General features: G+C 42.5%; 1 protein-coding gene across 3 annotated transcripts in view; it reads left to right on the forward strand.

Annotated features, from left to right (window-relative positions):
• nnt (nicotinamide nucleotide transhydrogenase) overlaps positions 1–15,557 on the forward strand; it is a 71,329-nt gene that overhangs the window by 25,411 nt on the left and 30,361 nt on the right. For all 3 annotated transcript variants that reach the window (XM_020485025.2, XM_020485022.2, XM_020485024.2), the window contains one exon: positions 12,480–12,590. In XM_020485025.2, coding sequence (XP_020340614.1) covers positions 12,480–12,590 — 111 coding nt within the window. The remainder of the gene's footprint in view (positions 1–12,479; positions 12,591–15,557) is intronic.

Here is a 15,557-nt window from a genome sequence, read left to right on the forward strand (position 1 = left end):
CTGAATGACATTCCCAAAATCTAACTGCCTGTAGCTTAGGCTCTGAAGCATGGATATGCATATTCTTGGTACCATTTGAAAGGAAACACTGAGGTTTGTGGAAATGTGAATTGAATGTAGGAGAATATAACACAATAGATTTGATAGAAGAAAATACCAACCTGTCTTTTTCTACCACCATCTTTGAAATGTAAGAGAAAGGTCCCAGTTCTAGCCATCACTATGGAAGTAATTATGATAGTGTACACAAGATGGCAGGAGTGTATGTGCAAAGTTTCAGATGGATAAGTTGAAAAATGAGTGAACAACAAGATTTTTAGTATGAAGTCCCCAGGTGTATTTGTGCAAATCAAGAAGGAGACATTCATATTCTGTTTTTCTGCAAGAATATCGTCAAATCTGTATACTTGGACGTTGATTTAGCTTTCCAAGTATTAGTTACCGTATAAGTTCAACATTTGCAAAACAACCAGTCATCATAACTTCATAACTCTGAATATCCTTATTTTTTCCAAAATGAAAAGGCATGCTGTTGTACAAGGTTAGTAGCTACATATGACTACTCCCGTAAGGCCCAGCTCATCTAGCTATTGTTGTTTGACCCCGATTTGGTGCTTATTTGACAAAGATACAGTCGTTTGGGTGATGACCGCCCGCGTCATTGGCGTGCCATGGAGGCGTAGCTCTCTGACCAAATAAGTCTTGTTACCTTCTAGGTTCTCTGAGGAATATATATGAACATGATTTGACTCGTTGAAACCACGTTTAGGGTGAGATTTTCAGATTCCTTTCTTTGCAAATTGAGTACAAAATCAGTCATGCATGCTCTCTGGATCTTTTTAGGATATGGAAAAAATGATTTTATCTAACAAAACATGCATCTAACACTTCATGTTATCTCTGGAACCCTTTGGATGATAAATCAGAGCAAGATTTCAGAATGTAAGTACACATTTGACCTTCAGAGGTGGATTTATGAAACCTATCACAAAGAAAGTGTTTTGTTGTTAGTAGCTTTCAAACCATAGCATGGCATTTTCAAAGTAATAACTACTGTAAATTAGACAGTGCAGTTATATTAACAAGAATTTAAGCTTTCAGCTGATATAAGACACTTATATCTACCGACATTTGTTGTTTCTCTAAAATTTGCGATCTTGAGTACGCCGATCCTTAAGAAGTAACGTTATCTTGCTAGCTGGATCGAATTCTCCGTAGCTAGCCAGAGAAATGTTGAGCAACATTAGCCAAATCTGATCAAATAATTGAGTTAATGATGTGAAAATTAGTCAGACAGCTAATGTTAGCTAGCTAATGTTAGACAGCTAACGTTACAACATCAGATGAGCTAACATTAGTAACCTAACCACAACAAAAACAAAATCTTTGGGCTACACTGCACATTATTACATTGTACACTTTCTGCCTGTGAACATCGGTTCTACAATGTGCCAGCAAAAGTGAGAAAGAGGGAAGTGTGTTGTGTTCCTTACACCTCTATAGTGGCATTCAGTTCAGCCAGGCCCAGCTCCAGCCACACTTGATCCCTGAATCCACTTTTTTAACAAGCAACGCCTCATTTTCACCTAATTCTCTCATTCTGAAAATGAACCACATACGGTAGCGGAAAAACATTAGTTTGTAAGCTAGTTAACATTTCACACACATTGCCAGGGTCCAGTAAGAAACTAATGCGTTATAACTTGAGGAACAGTAAGGAGTCGTATACCAGTTAATACTATAGCAAATTGTTGAACTTGAACTTGACAGTAACACATGTTTTTTTTACTCAGTGAAAGTTATTTTTGTGCACTTGTTCGATGTCTGTAGTGGCCACTATATAATAGTGCAAAAATAGAATGCCTGTTTGTTTCATTCTATTTCTACTTTAAGATGTTTTTCCCCCAAGTGCAATATTTATGTGTGTGGTCACAAGCTTTCTATTATAAAGGCTATCATGGCTAACTGCAATATTAGTGTATTGTTTTTACTCAAGACTTGAGTGTCATTTTGCAGTAAAGTCTAGGCTACAAATAACATTGGATTGCTTTCTTTATAATTTTTAGCTGTGAGTTAGGTTCACATGAAGCACTTATTTTACACAGAGACTGATCCTGTAGATCCTATTCTTTGTTTAATTAGTTTAATCCCCCTAGCAGGAATTTCAGTGCAAACCAAAAAATAAGTGTCACCTTTTTGGGCCTTCCCCAGTTTGCATCCCTGGTTATGAGTTGCCCCTTAACCTCTTTCTCACCCTCCACAACTACTTCATTAACATGAGAGGGTGTGTGTCCGTTTGCAGCATGTTGATTATTCTTGACAAGGGCGGAAGTGACAAGCTGGCTGTGGTATCTGGTACTCTGTTAAGCATTTCCTCGTTCTTCCCTTCGGCGGTAGGACAGTCGGTCACGACCAGGGTCTGGGTCCAGGAACCAGGAAAGACTTGGTTGTTAATGAGCCCATGGTGGCCCAACATTAAAGCCCCCTTCATGTCGCCACAGATGCCAACTTCAGAGAAGGCGTGATGGCGGCATCCAATGTAGCAATTATCTCCCTGGACCTACTGCACAGTTCCTGTCGACTGCTTTATTACGCCACACTCTGCATGTTATTGCTGGGAATTACCAGGGATCTCACGATAAGATAGTATTGTTTAAATTTTATTTCACCTTTATTTAACCAGGTAGTCCAGTTGAGAACAAGTTCTCATTTACAACTGCGACCTGGCCAAGATGATGCAAAGCAGTGCGACCAAAAACAACAACAGAATTACACAAACAAATGTACAGTCAATAACACAATAGAAAAATCTATGTACAGTGTGTGCAAATGTAGGGAGGTAGGCAATAAATAGTCCATAGAGGCAAAATAATTACAATTTAGCTTTAACACTGGAGTGATGTGGAGATGATGTGTAAATAGAGATACTGGGGTGCAAAAGAGCAAGAGGTTAAGTAACAATATGGGGGTGAGGTAGTTGGGTGTGCTATTTACAGATGGGCTGTGTACAGGTACAGTGATCGGTAAGCTGCTCTGACAGCTGATGCTTAAAGTTAGAGGGAGATAAGGCTTCAGTGATTTATGCAATTCGTTCCAGTCAATGGCAGTAGAGAACTGGAAGGAAATGCGGCCAAAGGAAGTTTTGGCTTTGGGGATGACCAGTGAAATATACCTGCTGGAGCGCGTGCTATGGGTGCGTGTTGCTATGGTCACTAGTGAGCTGAGATAAGGAGGGGCTTTACCTAGCAAAGACTTATAGATGAGCTGGAGCCAATGGGCTTGGTGATGAATATGAAGCGAGGGCCAGCCAACGAGAGCCTACAGGTCGCAGTGGTGGGTAGTATATGGGGCTTTGGTGACAAAATGGATGGCACTGTGATAGACTACATCCAGTTTGCTGAGTAGAGTGTTGGAGGCTACTTTGTAAATGACATTGTCGAAGTTAAGGATCTGTAGGATACCCTCGTAAATCTGACTATGTTTGGCATGAGTGAATGAGGCTTTGTTTCGAAATAGGAAGCCGATTCTAGATTTAATTTTGGATTGGAGATGCTTAATGTGAGTCTGGAAGGGGAGATTACAGTCTAACCAGACACCTAGGTATTTGTAGTTGTCCACATATTCTAAGTCAGAACCATCCAGAGTAGTGATGCTGGTCGGGCGGGAGGGTGCGGGCAGCAATCGGTTGAAGAGCATGCACTTAGTTTTACTAGCAGTTGGAGGCCACAGAAGAAGTGTTGTATGGCATTGAAGCTCATTTGGAGGTTTGTTAGCACAGTGTCCAAGGAAGGGCCAGATGTATACAGAATGGTGTTGTAGAGGTGTTCACGGTAATTAGATGCTGGTATGGTAGTATTGTGATTCTCACAATGCTATATGTATTACTGCAATTGTATTGCGATTTGATGTTCCAAAGATATTGCTCACGGTGTCTGCCAGTGTTGTATTGCTCTAAACTGGTCAGTGAGAACTCGTAATTTCTTCCCGATACCAGCGGAGTAAAAAAATCATACAGTAATTATCAGCTTCCATTCAGTCAGTGCATAAAACTGCTGCGCCAGGCCAAATATATACACTCCTTTCATGAAACATCTTATCGCCTATTGAATCTTGGGCCTCCTACTTTACTCGTAACATTACTATAGCATTTCCTTGATTCCCTGGTAGGGAAGAGTGGGGGGAATTGTTTGAAAGTTGCATGCTCACTATTAGTAAGGGGAGACGGGGAGGAATTGTAACAGTCTTTATATTTATTATAGACATGTTTTGTGCAGTGGCGAACTGTGGCTATTGGACTTAGGCCTTCAGTGGGGAAAACAATTTGTCCAACACGTTGTAGCAAACAGAAACATAGCATCACTTAATGCCCCCAACTGAATCAAACAGCCCTGAGGCGGATTCGAGCATCAGGCTGCCACTCACACAGAGAGAACACCCACACAGATAATGCTGCCAACAACTACAATTGTACTGCTTACGCAACTTATGGTAGCCTAACGCCCTCACTATCACCAACAGTGACCTTAATACCAGTGTTCTCAATGTAGGAGAGTGCACTTTTAGTGAGACACATAGGGCTGCTAGAAAGAAATCAGTCACACACAGCATGAGGTTTAAGGATAAGCAGTCATTCACTCACATAAAAGGCCAGTAGGTCCCAGTCCTAAGAATACAAAAACACAACCATTAGGCTAAGCATTTCCCAATCAAAATGGACAACTATTACTTCCCCTTGCAAAAAACATATTAATGTTCAGCACGCAAAGTAACCGGTGATCTAAAGTTTAATTTAAATGCAACAATGTTTCACACACAAGTTATTTTCAAAGAGATGGCTAACAATAGCAACCAAGCTGCAATAAACACAGTTTTCCTCATCAGATGATGATAATTTGAAACTGCAAACTAAGCTAAAACAAAAGCTAGCTAGACCGTGAGAACTACTGCTCACTATTGTGCAGTGACCTGTTGGCCTTGGAGAAGGCAGAAGGTTTTTGTAAAAACGGTGCCACCCATTACAAGTCAAAATGGGATTGGTTGATTCTGCTGTCACTCCAAAATTTGGCCCAAATACAGTTCAATGGCAGATGGCCTAGTCAATGGCTGATTTAGCTAGCTTGATTTATCTCCCCAGAGACCACCAAAACAAATCCTGATTTGGATCTTTTTTTCTCCAGTGTTAGTTAACCCTTTCCAACAAAAACTGAAGGGATTAATAAAGCAGAACATCATTGAAATTATTATTGTATTATTTTATAAATCCTTAGCTCTTCCCTGATGGGCTAGAAGGCCCTTGTTGTTCCCCACTGTGTTTGGGTTAGTAACAACTTGTAAAGTGGCTCTATTTGCCCTCAGCATGCATTTTTTTCACCATTCTGAATGTCTAAAGAATCCATATGTTCTCCTGAAATATGAACACAGAAATACTGGACATTTTGAACTCTTATAGTGGTGACTTGACAAAATTACAATAATGGTCTTGAATTGGACTCGCAATTTTCTGGTCTTGACTCTGTCTCAGACTCCTCGTCCCCCTCTCGGTCTTGACTCTGACTCGATTCGGTCTTGGTCTTGAATCGGTTTTGCTTTAGGTGGTCTCGAACACAACACTGATGTCTGCTGCAGAGAGACGAGAGAGCATGAGAACTAGTTTTGATAAGTCAGGGAAATAAAAGTGCCGAAAACATGTTGGCTAACTATTTTAAAAAGGAGAACAAGCTATACGATGAAAAATATCAGCGTTTTGGCACAACCAACTACCGCTAGGTAAGCTACCTACATTAGGGATGACTAAAAGGAGTCAAATACGCTATATTGTCGAAAAAGAATATTGCAATATGTAGCTATGATTTTTTTCTTCCTCCCATCACTACTACACACACACCCTCCCCACCCTAGTCAGTCTCTATCCTAACACACTCTTGGGTGTGTTCCCCGCATATTTGGCATTACCTAAACAATGCCTTTTATTTTGGTCATTCAAAGAAGTGGAAACTTTGAAGCCATTGGAATTCTTACTGTTGTGCCAAATGTAAAAAAGTTAAAAGAGCCCGAGACGTTAGTGAAGCATAATGGAATTTAGAATTTCGTATTCTCATGAGGGAAAGAGAAGTGGGTGTCACTCCGTCTAGAGCATTGGGTTACTTTTGATAGGGAACCTTTGGTTTTGCCCAATGGCAGTTATGGCGCCATCCTCCAGTCTCTTGACAGTCTCTTTAATCTACCTGAAACTATTGACTCACAATTGGAAAAAGTCTGTCCTTTCTGAAGTCTGCTCTAGGTGAGATGTTATGCACCTCTCATGGGACCTCATCTCTATTGTGTGTGGGTTTATGTGATCAACATAGATATCACTGGCTGACTATCTAAGAGCTGTCTTGATAAGTCAGCAGGAGGTAGGTAGTATTGGTGTCTATTTGGTTAGGTAGCCTATGTCTGTGATCTCAATGGCCTGATTATGACGCCCCTTCCAAATGTAACCTCACATTGAGGGTGGAGTAAATCACCCTCTTTTTCAAGGGAGGGAAACTTTAGGTGGGTATCTGATGGCATAAAGGTTTCAAAGTTCACCTTGTAGGCGACGTGTCTAGGATAGTGTGAGTGAACAGCATGTCTTGCTTTTTGAGTGTGTAAATAGAATTTTCTAACCTAATTGCCTGCTGTATGCATTTCCTGTGACACTGAGGTAGTGTGCAATGCACCTTTTAATTCAACCCCTGGTCTGTCTGTCTGTGACTAATTGTTACTGTGTAGTTCCAGAAAGGGACAGCCAGGAAAATCTCACCCAGTCATTCAGAAACAAACGCATGACTGTGAGCCTGCTGGCTCGGTCTCTGACGAGCCTGCTGGCTCGGTCTCTGACGAGCCTGCTGGCTCGGTCTCTGACGAGCCTGCTGGCTCGGTCTCTGACGAGCCTGCTGGCTCGGTCTCTGACGAGCCTGCTGGCTCGGTCTCTGACGAGCCTGCTGGCTCGGTCTCTGACGAGCCTGCTGGCTCGGTCTCTGACGAGCCTGCTGGCTCGGTCTCTGACGAGCCTGCTGTGGTGTTCACTACAGTATAGCAGGCAGCATTTGTAAGTCAATATAGGGCTGATAGTGATCAGGATTCCCTCTGTGCTCTGACAATTTCCACATTAAGCTGTACAGCTGTGCTCTAATGTGTAAAACATACCTGTCTTCACAGCACTTCAAATGTAATTAAGCTGTTTTTGTCTGACAAGGCAATTTGGTACATACAGTTGAAGTCGGAAGTTTACATACACTTAGGTTGGAATCATTAACTCGTTTTTCAACCATGCCACAAATTTCTTGTTCAACAATCTATAGTTTTGGCAAGTCAGTTAGGACATCTACTTTGTGCATGACACAAGTACATTTTCCAACAATTGTTTACAGACAGTGAATTATAAGTGAAATAATCTATCACAATTCCAGTGGGTCAGAAGTTTACATACACTAAGTTGACTGTGCCTTTAAACAGCTTTGAAAAATCCATCAAATTATGTCATGGCTTTAGAAGCTTCTGATAGGCTAATTGACATAATTTGAGTCAATTGGAGGTGTACCTGTGGATGTATTTCAAGGCCTACCTTCAAACTCAGTGCCTCTTTGCTTGACATCATGGGAAAATAAAAAATTTCAGCCAAGACCCCAGACATTTTTTTGTAGACGTCCACAAGTCTTGTTCATCCTTGGGAGCCATTTCCAAATGCCTGAAGGTACCACGTTCATCTGTACAAATAATAGTATGCAAGTATAAACACCATGGGACCACGCAGCCGTCATACTGCTCAGGAAGGAGACGCTTTCTGTCTCCTAGAGATGAGCATACTTTGGTACGAAAAGTGCAAATCAGTCCCAGAACAACGAAGGACCTTGTGAAGATGCTAGAGGAAACGGGTACAAAAGTATCTATATCCACAGTAAAACAAGTCCTATATCGACTATATCTTGACTTCCGGCGCCGACAGAGATGGCCACCTCGCTTCGCGTTCCTAGGAAACTATGCAGTTTTTTGTTTTTTTTATGTGTTATTTCTTACATTAGTACCCCAGGTCATCTTAGGTTTCATTACATACAGTCGAGAAGAACTACTGAACTACTACTGAGCAGCGTCAACTCACCATCAGTACGACCAAGAATATGACTTTCGCGAAGCGGATCCTGTGTTCTGCCTTTCACCCAGGACAACGGAATGGATCCCAGCCGGCGACCCCAAAAAACGACTTCGTAAATGGGGGAAACGGAGCGGTCTTCTGGTCAGACTCCGGAGACGGGCACATCGTGCACCACTCCCTAGCATTCTTCTCGCCAATGTCCAGTCTCTTGACAACAAGGTTGATGAAATCCGAGCAAGGGTAGCATTCCAGAGGGACATCAGAGACTGTAACGTTCTTTGCTTCACGGAAACATGGCTCACTGGAGAGACGCTATCGGAATTGGTGCAGCCAGCTGGTTTCTCCACGCATCGCGCAGACAGAAACAAACATCTTTCTGGTAAGAAGAGGGGCGGGGGCGTATGCTTCATGGTTAACGTGATGTGGTGTGATCATAACAACATACAGGTACTCAAGTCCTTCTGTTCACCTGATTTAGAATTCCTCACAATCAAATGTAGACCGCATTATCTACCAAGGGAATTCTCTTCGATTATAATCACAGCCGTATATATTCCCCCCCAAGCAGACACATCGATGGCTCTGAACGAACTTTATTTGACTCTTTGCAAACTGGAATCCATATATCCAGAGGCTGCATTCATTGTAGCTGGGGATTTTAACAAGGCTAATCTGAAAACAAGACTCCCTACATTCTATCAGCATATCGATTGCGCAACCAGGGCGGGAAAAACCTTGGATCATTGCTATTCCAACTTCCGTGATGCATATAAGGCCCTGCCCCGCCCTCCTTTCGGAAAAGCTGACCACGACTCCATTTTGTTGATCCCTGCCTACAGACAGAAACTAAAACAAGAAGCTCCCGCGCTGAGGTCTGTTCAACGCTGGTCCGACCAATCTGTTTCCACACTCCAAGACTGCTTCCATCACGTGGAATATGTTCTGGGATATGTTCTGTATTGCGTCAGACGACAACATTGACGAATACGCTGATTCGGTGTGCGAGTTCATTAGAACGTGTGTTGAAGATGTCGTTTCCATAGCAACGATTAAAACATTCCCAAACCAGAAACCGTGGATTGATGGCAGCATTCGCGTGAAACTGAAAGCGCGAACCACTGCTTTTAATCAGGGCAAGGTGACTGGAAACATGACCGAATACAAACAGTGTAACTATTCCCTCCGCAAGGCAATCAAACAAGCTAAGCGTCAGTATAGAGACAAAGTAGAATCTCAATTCAACGGCTCAGACACAAGGTATGTGGCAGGGTCTACAGTCAATCACGGATTACAAAAAGAAAACCAGCACTGTCACAGACCAGGATGTCTTGCTCCCAGGCAGACTAAATAACTTTATTGCCCGCTTTGAGGACAATACAGTGCCACTGACACTGCCCGCAACTAAAACATGCGGACTCTCCTTCACTGCAGCCGACGTGAGGAAAACATTTAAACGTGTCAACCCTCGCAAGGCTGCAGGCCCAGACGGCATCCCCAGCCGCGCCCTCAGAGCATGCGCAGACCAGCTGGCTGGTGTGTTTACGGACATATTCAATCAATCCCTATCCCAGTCTGTTGCTCCCACATGCTTCAAGAGGGCCACCATTGTTCCTGTTCCCAAGAAAGCTAAGGTAACTGAGCTAAACGACTACCTCCGTCATGAAGTGCTTTGAGAGACTAGTCAAGGACCATATCACCTCCACCCTACCTGACACCCTAGACCCACTCCAATTTGCTTACCGCCCAAATAGGTCCACAGACGATGCAATCTCAACCACACTGCACACTGCCCTAACCCATCTGGACAAGAGGAATACCTATGTGAGAATGCTGTTCATCGACTACAGCTCGGCATTTAACACCATAGTGCCCTCCAAGCTCGTCATCAAGCTCGAGACCCTGGGTCTCGACCCCGCCCTGTGCAACTGGGTACTGGACTTCCTGACGGGCCGCCCCCAGGTGGTGAGGGTAGGCAACAACATCTCCACCCCGCTGATCCTCAACACTGGGGCCCCACAAGGGTGCGTTCTGAGCCCTCTCCTGTACTCCCTGTTCACCCACGACTGCGTGGCCACGCACGCCTCCAACTCAATCATCAAGTTTGTGGACGACACAACAATTGTAGGCTTGATTACCAACAACGACGAGACGGCCTACAGGGAGGAGGTGAGGGCCCTCGGAGTGTGGTGTCAGGAAAATAACCTCACACTTAACTACAAAAAAACTAAGGAGATGATTGTGGACTTCAGGAAACAGCAGAGGGAACACCCCCCTATCCACATCGATGGAACAGTAGTGGAGAGGGTAGTAAGTTTTAAGTTCCTCGGCGTACACATCGCAGACAAACTGAATTGGTCCACCCACACAGACAGCATCGTGAAGAAGGCGCAGCAGCGCCTCTTCAACCTCAGGAGGCTGAAGAAATTCAGCTTGTCACCAAAAGCACTCACAAACGTCTACAGATGCACAATCGAGAGCATCCTGTCGGGCTGTATCACCGCCTGGTACGGCAACTGCTCCGCCCACAACCGTAAGGCTCTCCAGAGGGTAGTGAGGTCTGCACAACGCATCACCGGGGGCAAACTACCTGCCCTCCAGGACACCTACACCACCCGATGTCACAGGAAGGCCATAAAGATGATCAAGGACAGCAACCACCCGAGCCACTGCCTGTTCACCCCGCTATCATCCAGAAGGCGAGGTCAGTACAGGTGCATCAAAGCTGGGACCGAGAGACTGAAAAACAGCTTATATCTCAAGGCCATCAGACTGTTAAACAGCCACCACTAACATTGAGTGGCTGCTGCCAACACACTGACTCAACTCCAGCCACTTTAATAATGGGAATTGATGTAAAATATATCACTAGCCACTTTAAACAATGCTACCTAATATGTTTACATACCCTACATTATTAATCTCATATGTATACGTATATACTGTACTCTATATCATCTACTGCATCCTTATATAATACATGTATCACTAGCCACTTTAACTATGCCACTTTGTTTACATACTCATCTCATATGTATATACTGCACTCAATACCATCTACTGTATCTTGCCTATGCCGCTCTGTACCATCACTCATTCATATATCTTTATGTACATATTCTTTATCCCCTTACACTTGTGTCTATAAGGTAGTAGTTTTGGAATTGTTAGCTAGATTACTTGTTGGTTATTACTGCATTGTCGGAACTAGAAGCACAAGCATTTCGCTACACTCGCATTAACATCTGCTAACCATGTGTATGTGACAAATAAAATTGGATTTGATTTGAAAACCTGAGGCCGCTCAGCAAGGAAGAAGTCACTGCTCCAAAACCGCCATAAAAAAGCCAGACTACAATTTGCAACTGCACATGGGGACAAATATTGTACTTTTTGGAGAAATGTCCTCTGGTCTGATGAAACAAAAATAGAACTGTTTGGTCATAATGGCCATCGTTATATTTGGAGGAAAAGGGGGAGGCTTGCAAGCCAAAGAACACCATCCCAACCGTGAAGCACGGGGGTGGCAGCATGATGTTGTGGGGGTGCTTTGCTGCAGTAGGGAATGGTGCACTTCACAAAATAAATGGCATCATGAGGAGGAAAATTATGTGGATATATTGAAGCAACATCTCAAGACATCAGTCAGGAAGTTAAAGCTTGGTTGTAAATGGGTCTTCCAAATGGACAATGTCCCCAAGCATACTTCCAAAGTTATGGCAAAATGGCTTAAGGACAACAAAGTCGAGGTATTAGTGTGGCCATCACAAAGCCCTGATCTCAATCCTATAGACAATTTGTGGGTATAACTGAAAACGCGTGTGCGAGCAAGGAGGCCTACAAACCTGACTCGGTTACACCAGCTCTGTCAGGAGGAATGGGCCATAATTCATCCAACTTATTGTGGGAAGCATGTGGAAGGTTACCTGAAAAGTTTGACCCAAGTTAAACAATTTGAAGGCAATACACTCAATTAGTATTTGGTAGCATGTAAATGTCTGACCCACTGGGAATGTGATGAAATAAATAAAAGCTTAAATGAATCGTTTACTATTATTCTGACATTTTCACATTCATAAAATAAAGTGGTGATCCTAACTGGCCTAAGACAGGGAATTTTTACTCGAATTAAATGTCAGGAATTGTGAAACTCTAATTGTTTAAATGTATTTGTCTATGTAAACTGTAATCAATAATTGTTTGTTTTGTACTGTTATTTTGTCATCAGTTCAACACATGTGGGTCTAAGGCTGTTTACACAGATAGCCCAATTCTGATCCTCCTTTTTTTTGCCAATTGTGCAAAAGATCAGAATGGAAAGGGTTGCCATGTGATCTAAGCTTTTTTTCTTATTTTTTTTCCCCAGGTCTGACGGCTGTGGGCGGTCTGTCTCTCATGGGGGGTGGCTACGCCCCCTCCTCCTCTGCCGAGACCCTGGCTGTCGCGGCTGCCTTCATCTCCTCAGTCAACATCGCTGGTGAGTGACTCTTTGGACTAAACCAGACAGTAACTGTGAAAAAAGACAGTGAATGGAGCAGACAAACTGAGCTTCAATTACCTCAACATTGTATCCCCTTCGCCCCCCATATATAAGATCTTCGAATATGTTAGAGCCAAGGATATCAGACCCTTTAGGGACATTTTATTTCATTTGACTAGCTATTAAAAAAACTGGTAGAGCATCGTGGCAGGTGAAGTAAGGCTATTTCTCCACTGTGCCCTCTTCCTAACTTGTGACAGTTAACCTCTCTGGGATCGTTCGGGACGCTAGCGTCCCACCTCGCCAACAGCCAGTGAAATTGCAGGACGCCAAATTCAATTTTTTTAATTCATAATTAAAATTCCTCAACCATACAAGTATTTTACAAGTAAAGATACACTTCTCGTTAATCCAACCACAGTGTCCGATTTCAAAAAGGCTTTTTGGCGAAAGCAGAACATATCATTATGTTAGGTCAGCAACTATTCACAGAAAGCATTCAGCCATTTTCCAACCAAAGAGAGGTCACAAAAAGCAGATCTATAGATAAAATGAATCACTAACCTTTGACGATCTTCATCAGATGACACTCCCAGGACTCAATGTTACACAATACATGTATGTTTTGTTCGATCAAGTTCATATTTATATCCAAAAACCGCCATGTTCAGAAATGCCTACAAAACATCCGGAGAAATTGCAGAGCCACATCAAATAACAGAAATAATCATCATAAACTTTGATGAAAGATACATGTTTTAACATAGAATTAAAGATGAACTTGTTCTTAATGCAACCGCTGTGTCAGATTTCAAAAAAGCTTTATGGCAAAAGCACAATATTCAATAATCTGAGAACCGGTTCAGCCACAAAAGCAAGCCATACAGTTACCCGCCAAATGTGGAGTCAACAAAAGTCATAAATAGCATTATAAATCTTCACTTACCTTTGCTGATCTTCGTCGGAATGCACTCCCAGGACTCCCACAAGAAATGTTTTTGTTCGATTATGTCCAAATACCTCTGTTTTGTTTGTGCGTTTAGTTTAGTTTTCCAAAGACACAATGCGCGAGCGCAAAATCCAGACGAAAATTCAAGAGTTCCATTACAGTTTGTAGAAACATGTCAAACGATGTTAACAATCAATCCTTAGGGTATTTTTGTAGTAAATCTTCAATAAGCGTATTCATTACAGAGGAAAAAGAAGGAACAGGACGCCCGCTCTTATTCGACAACCTTCCACAATAGAAGCCTCGAACAACTTTCTAAAGACTGTTGACATTTGCTAGAAGCCTTGGGAAGTGCAATCTGCCCCCATAGACACAGCATATTGGATAGGCAATCACTTAAATGAAAGTACAAACCGCAGATTTCCAACTTCCTGGTTGGATTTGTCTCAGGTTTTCACCTGCCATATGAGTTCTGTTATACTCACAGACATCATTCAAACTGTTTTAGAAACTTCAGAGTGTTTTCTATCTAATACATATGGGATAGAGTAGCAGGCAGTTTACTCTGGGCACCTTATTCATCCAAGCTGCTCAATACTGCCCCCCTGTCACCAAGAAGTTAATTAGTCCATGGTTTAGGTGAGAGCACACGTTCCCTGACTCACTTCAGGTGGGAAATAAGGAATTCCACACACCTGAACTGGAAATTACGGAGTTATCTTCAAAAGAGCACCGTACATGCTATAAACCAGGCTTAGTCTGGCTCTGCTGAGAAGAAATGAGGGAATGTCACTAACGGTAGTTTCAGAAAAGTCGCATGATTCTAGACAGCCACTAAGACAAAAGCTGCAGAGGTCCAAAGGTCTGTGTGTGCGAGGGCCCTCTGATAGGTCAGATTACTTAGCAGGGTCAAAGGTCATGGCAGGGATTTAAAGCCCTGTTACTGGGGCATTATGGCAGATTTTTGCCATTTGCTGTAATAACCAGTTAATAACTCTCAGATCTCTTTTGTGCATGTGTTCCACCGTGCTTGAAGTCCACCTCTGTATGTATGTATGTATGTATGTATGTATGTATGTATTTTATTTTATTTAAAGAGCAGATGTTTAATTTCAGTTTAATGGTCCAGTCGGTTTCCATTCCACACGCAACATTTCTTAGTGGTCTACCGCGCCACCCATAAACCCTAACAAACATCAAAACTGACATTCCACCGTCTGTTTTCCTACCCCTTCTTCTACAAGTTTTATATTGTCAAGTGAATACACAAAAAATGACCCTCCAATATTAGTTTCCATAAACTAGCTCTGAAATTTATAGACTACCTGCTCCTTATACGACAGGGGTCGAGGAATAGTTTTTTCTTCCTCTGGCTCTAGCCAGAGTCTTTTGTATTTCCATGTGTTTTTATAGTGGGAGCATGGAAAAATCCTGCGCTTGCTTTTCTTAAATACCTGCCCTTTTCATTCTTGAATCTGAATGTATTGACTCTAAGCCTTAGTCTGAATTTATTTTATTTTATTATTTGTGTGTTTAAGTGATTGAGGTCTGGGCTGGGCTAAAATTAGCCCATACAGCTGAAGTGGACAGATGTTAGCCAGTGTATAACCTGTCTGGGTGTAGTGGGGTTGAAGAGAACTCAGAGGAACGTAACGTGATCCGCCCCAACAGAATGAAGTGTTCCGTCTGGTCGTTTATATCGGGAGAGACCCCACCAAGAAAACCCCTGACCACTATATTAACCTTGTGTGTGCAGTTTTAATGACTTACTCAAATAAGAGTGCAATAAATAATATTTGAAATATTACGGTCTTCACCCTGTTATGCCTAAAGCATTCAAGTCAAATTGTATTTGTCACGTTCTTCGTAAACAGCAGGTGTCGACTAACAGTGAAATGCTTATTAACGAGCCCTTCCCAAAAATAGAGAGAAAAAAATAGAGAAATAATAAAAAAGTAGAACACGTAGTAGTAAATACACAATGAGTACCCATAACTTGGTTATATACACAGGTT

Source organism: Oncorhynchus kisutch, linkage group LG6 (genome assembly GCF_002021735.2).
Source record: "Oncorhynchus kisutch isolate 150728-3 linkage group LG6, Okis_V2, whole genome shotgun sequence".
Lineage (NCBI taxonomy): Eukaryota > Metazoa > Chordata > Actinopteri > Salmoniformes > Salmonidae > Oncorhynchus > Oncorhynchus kisutch.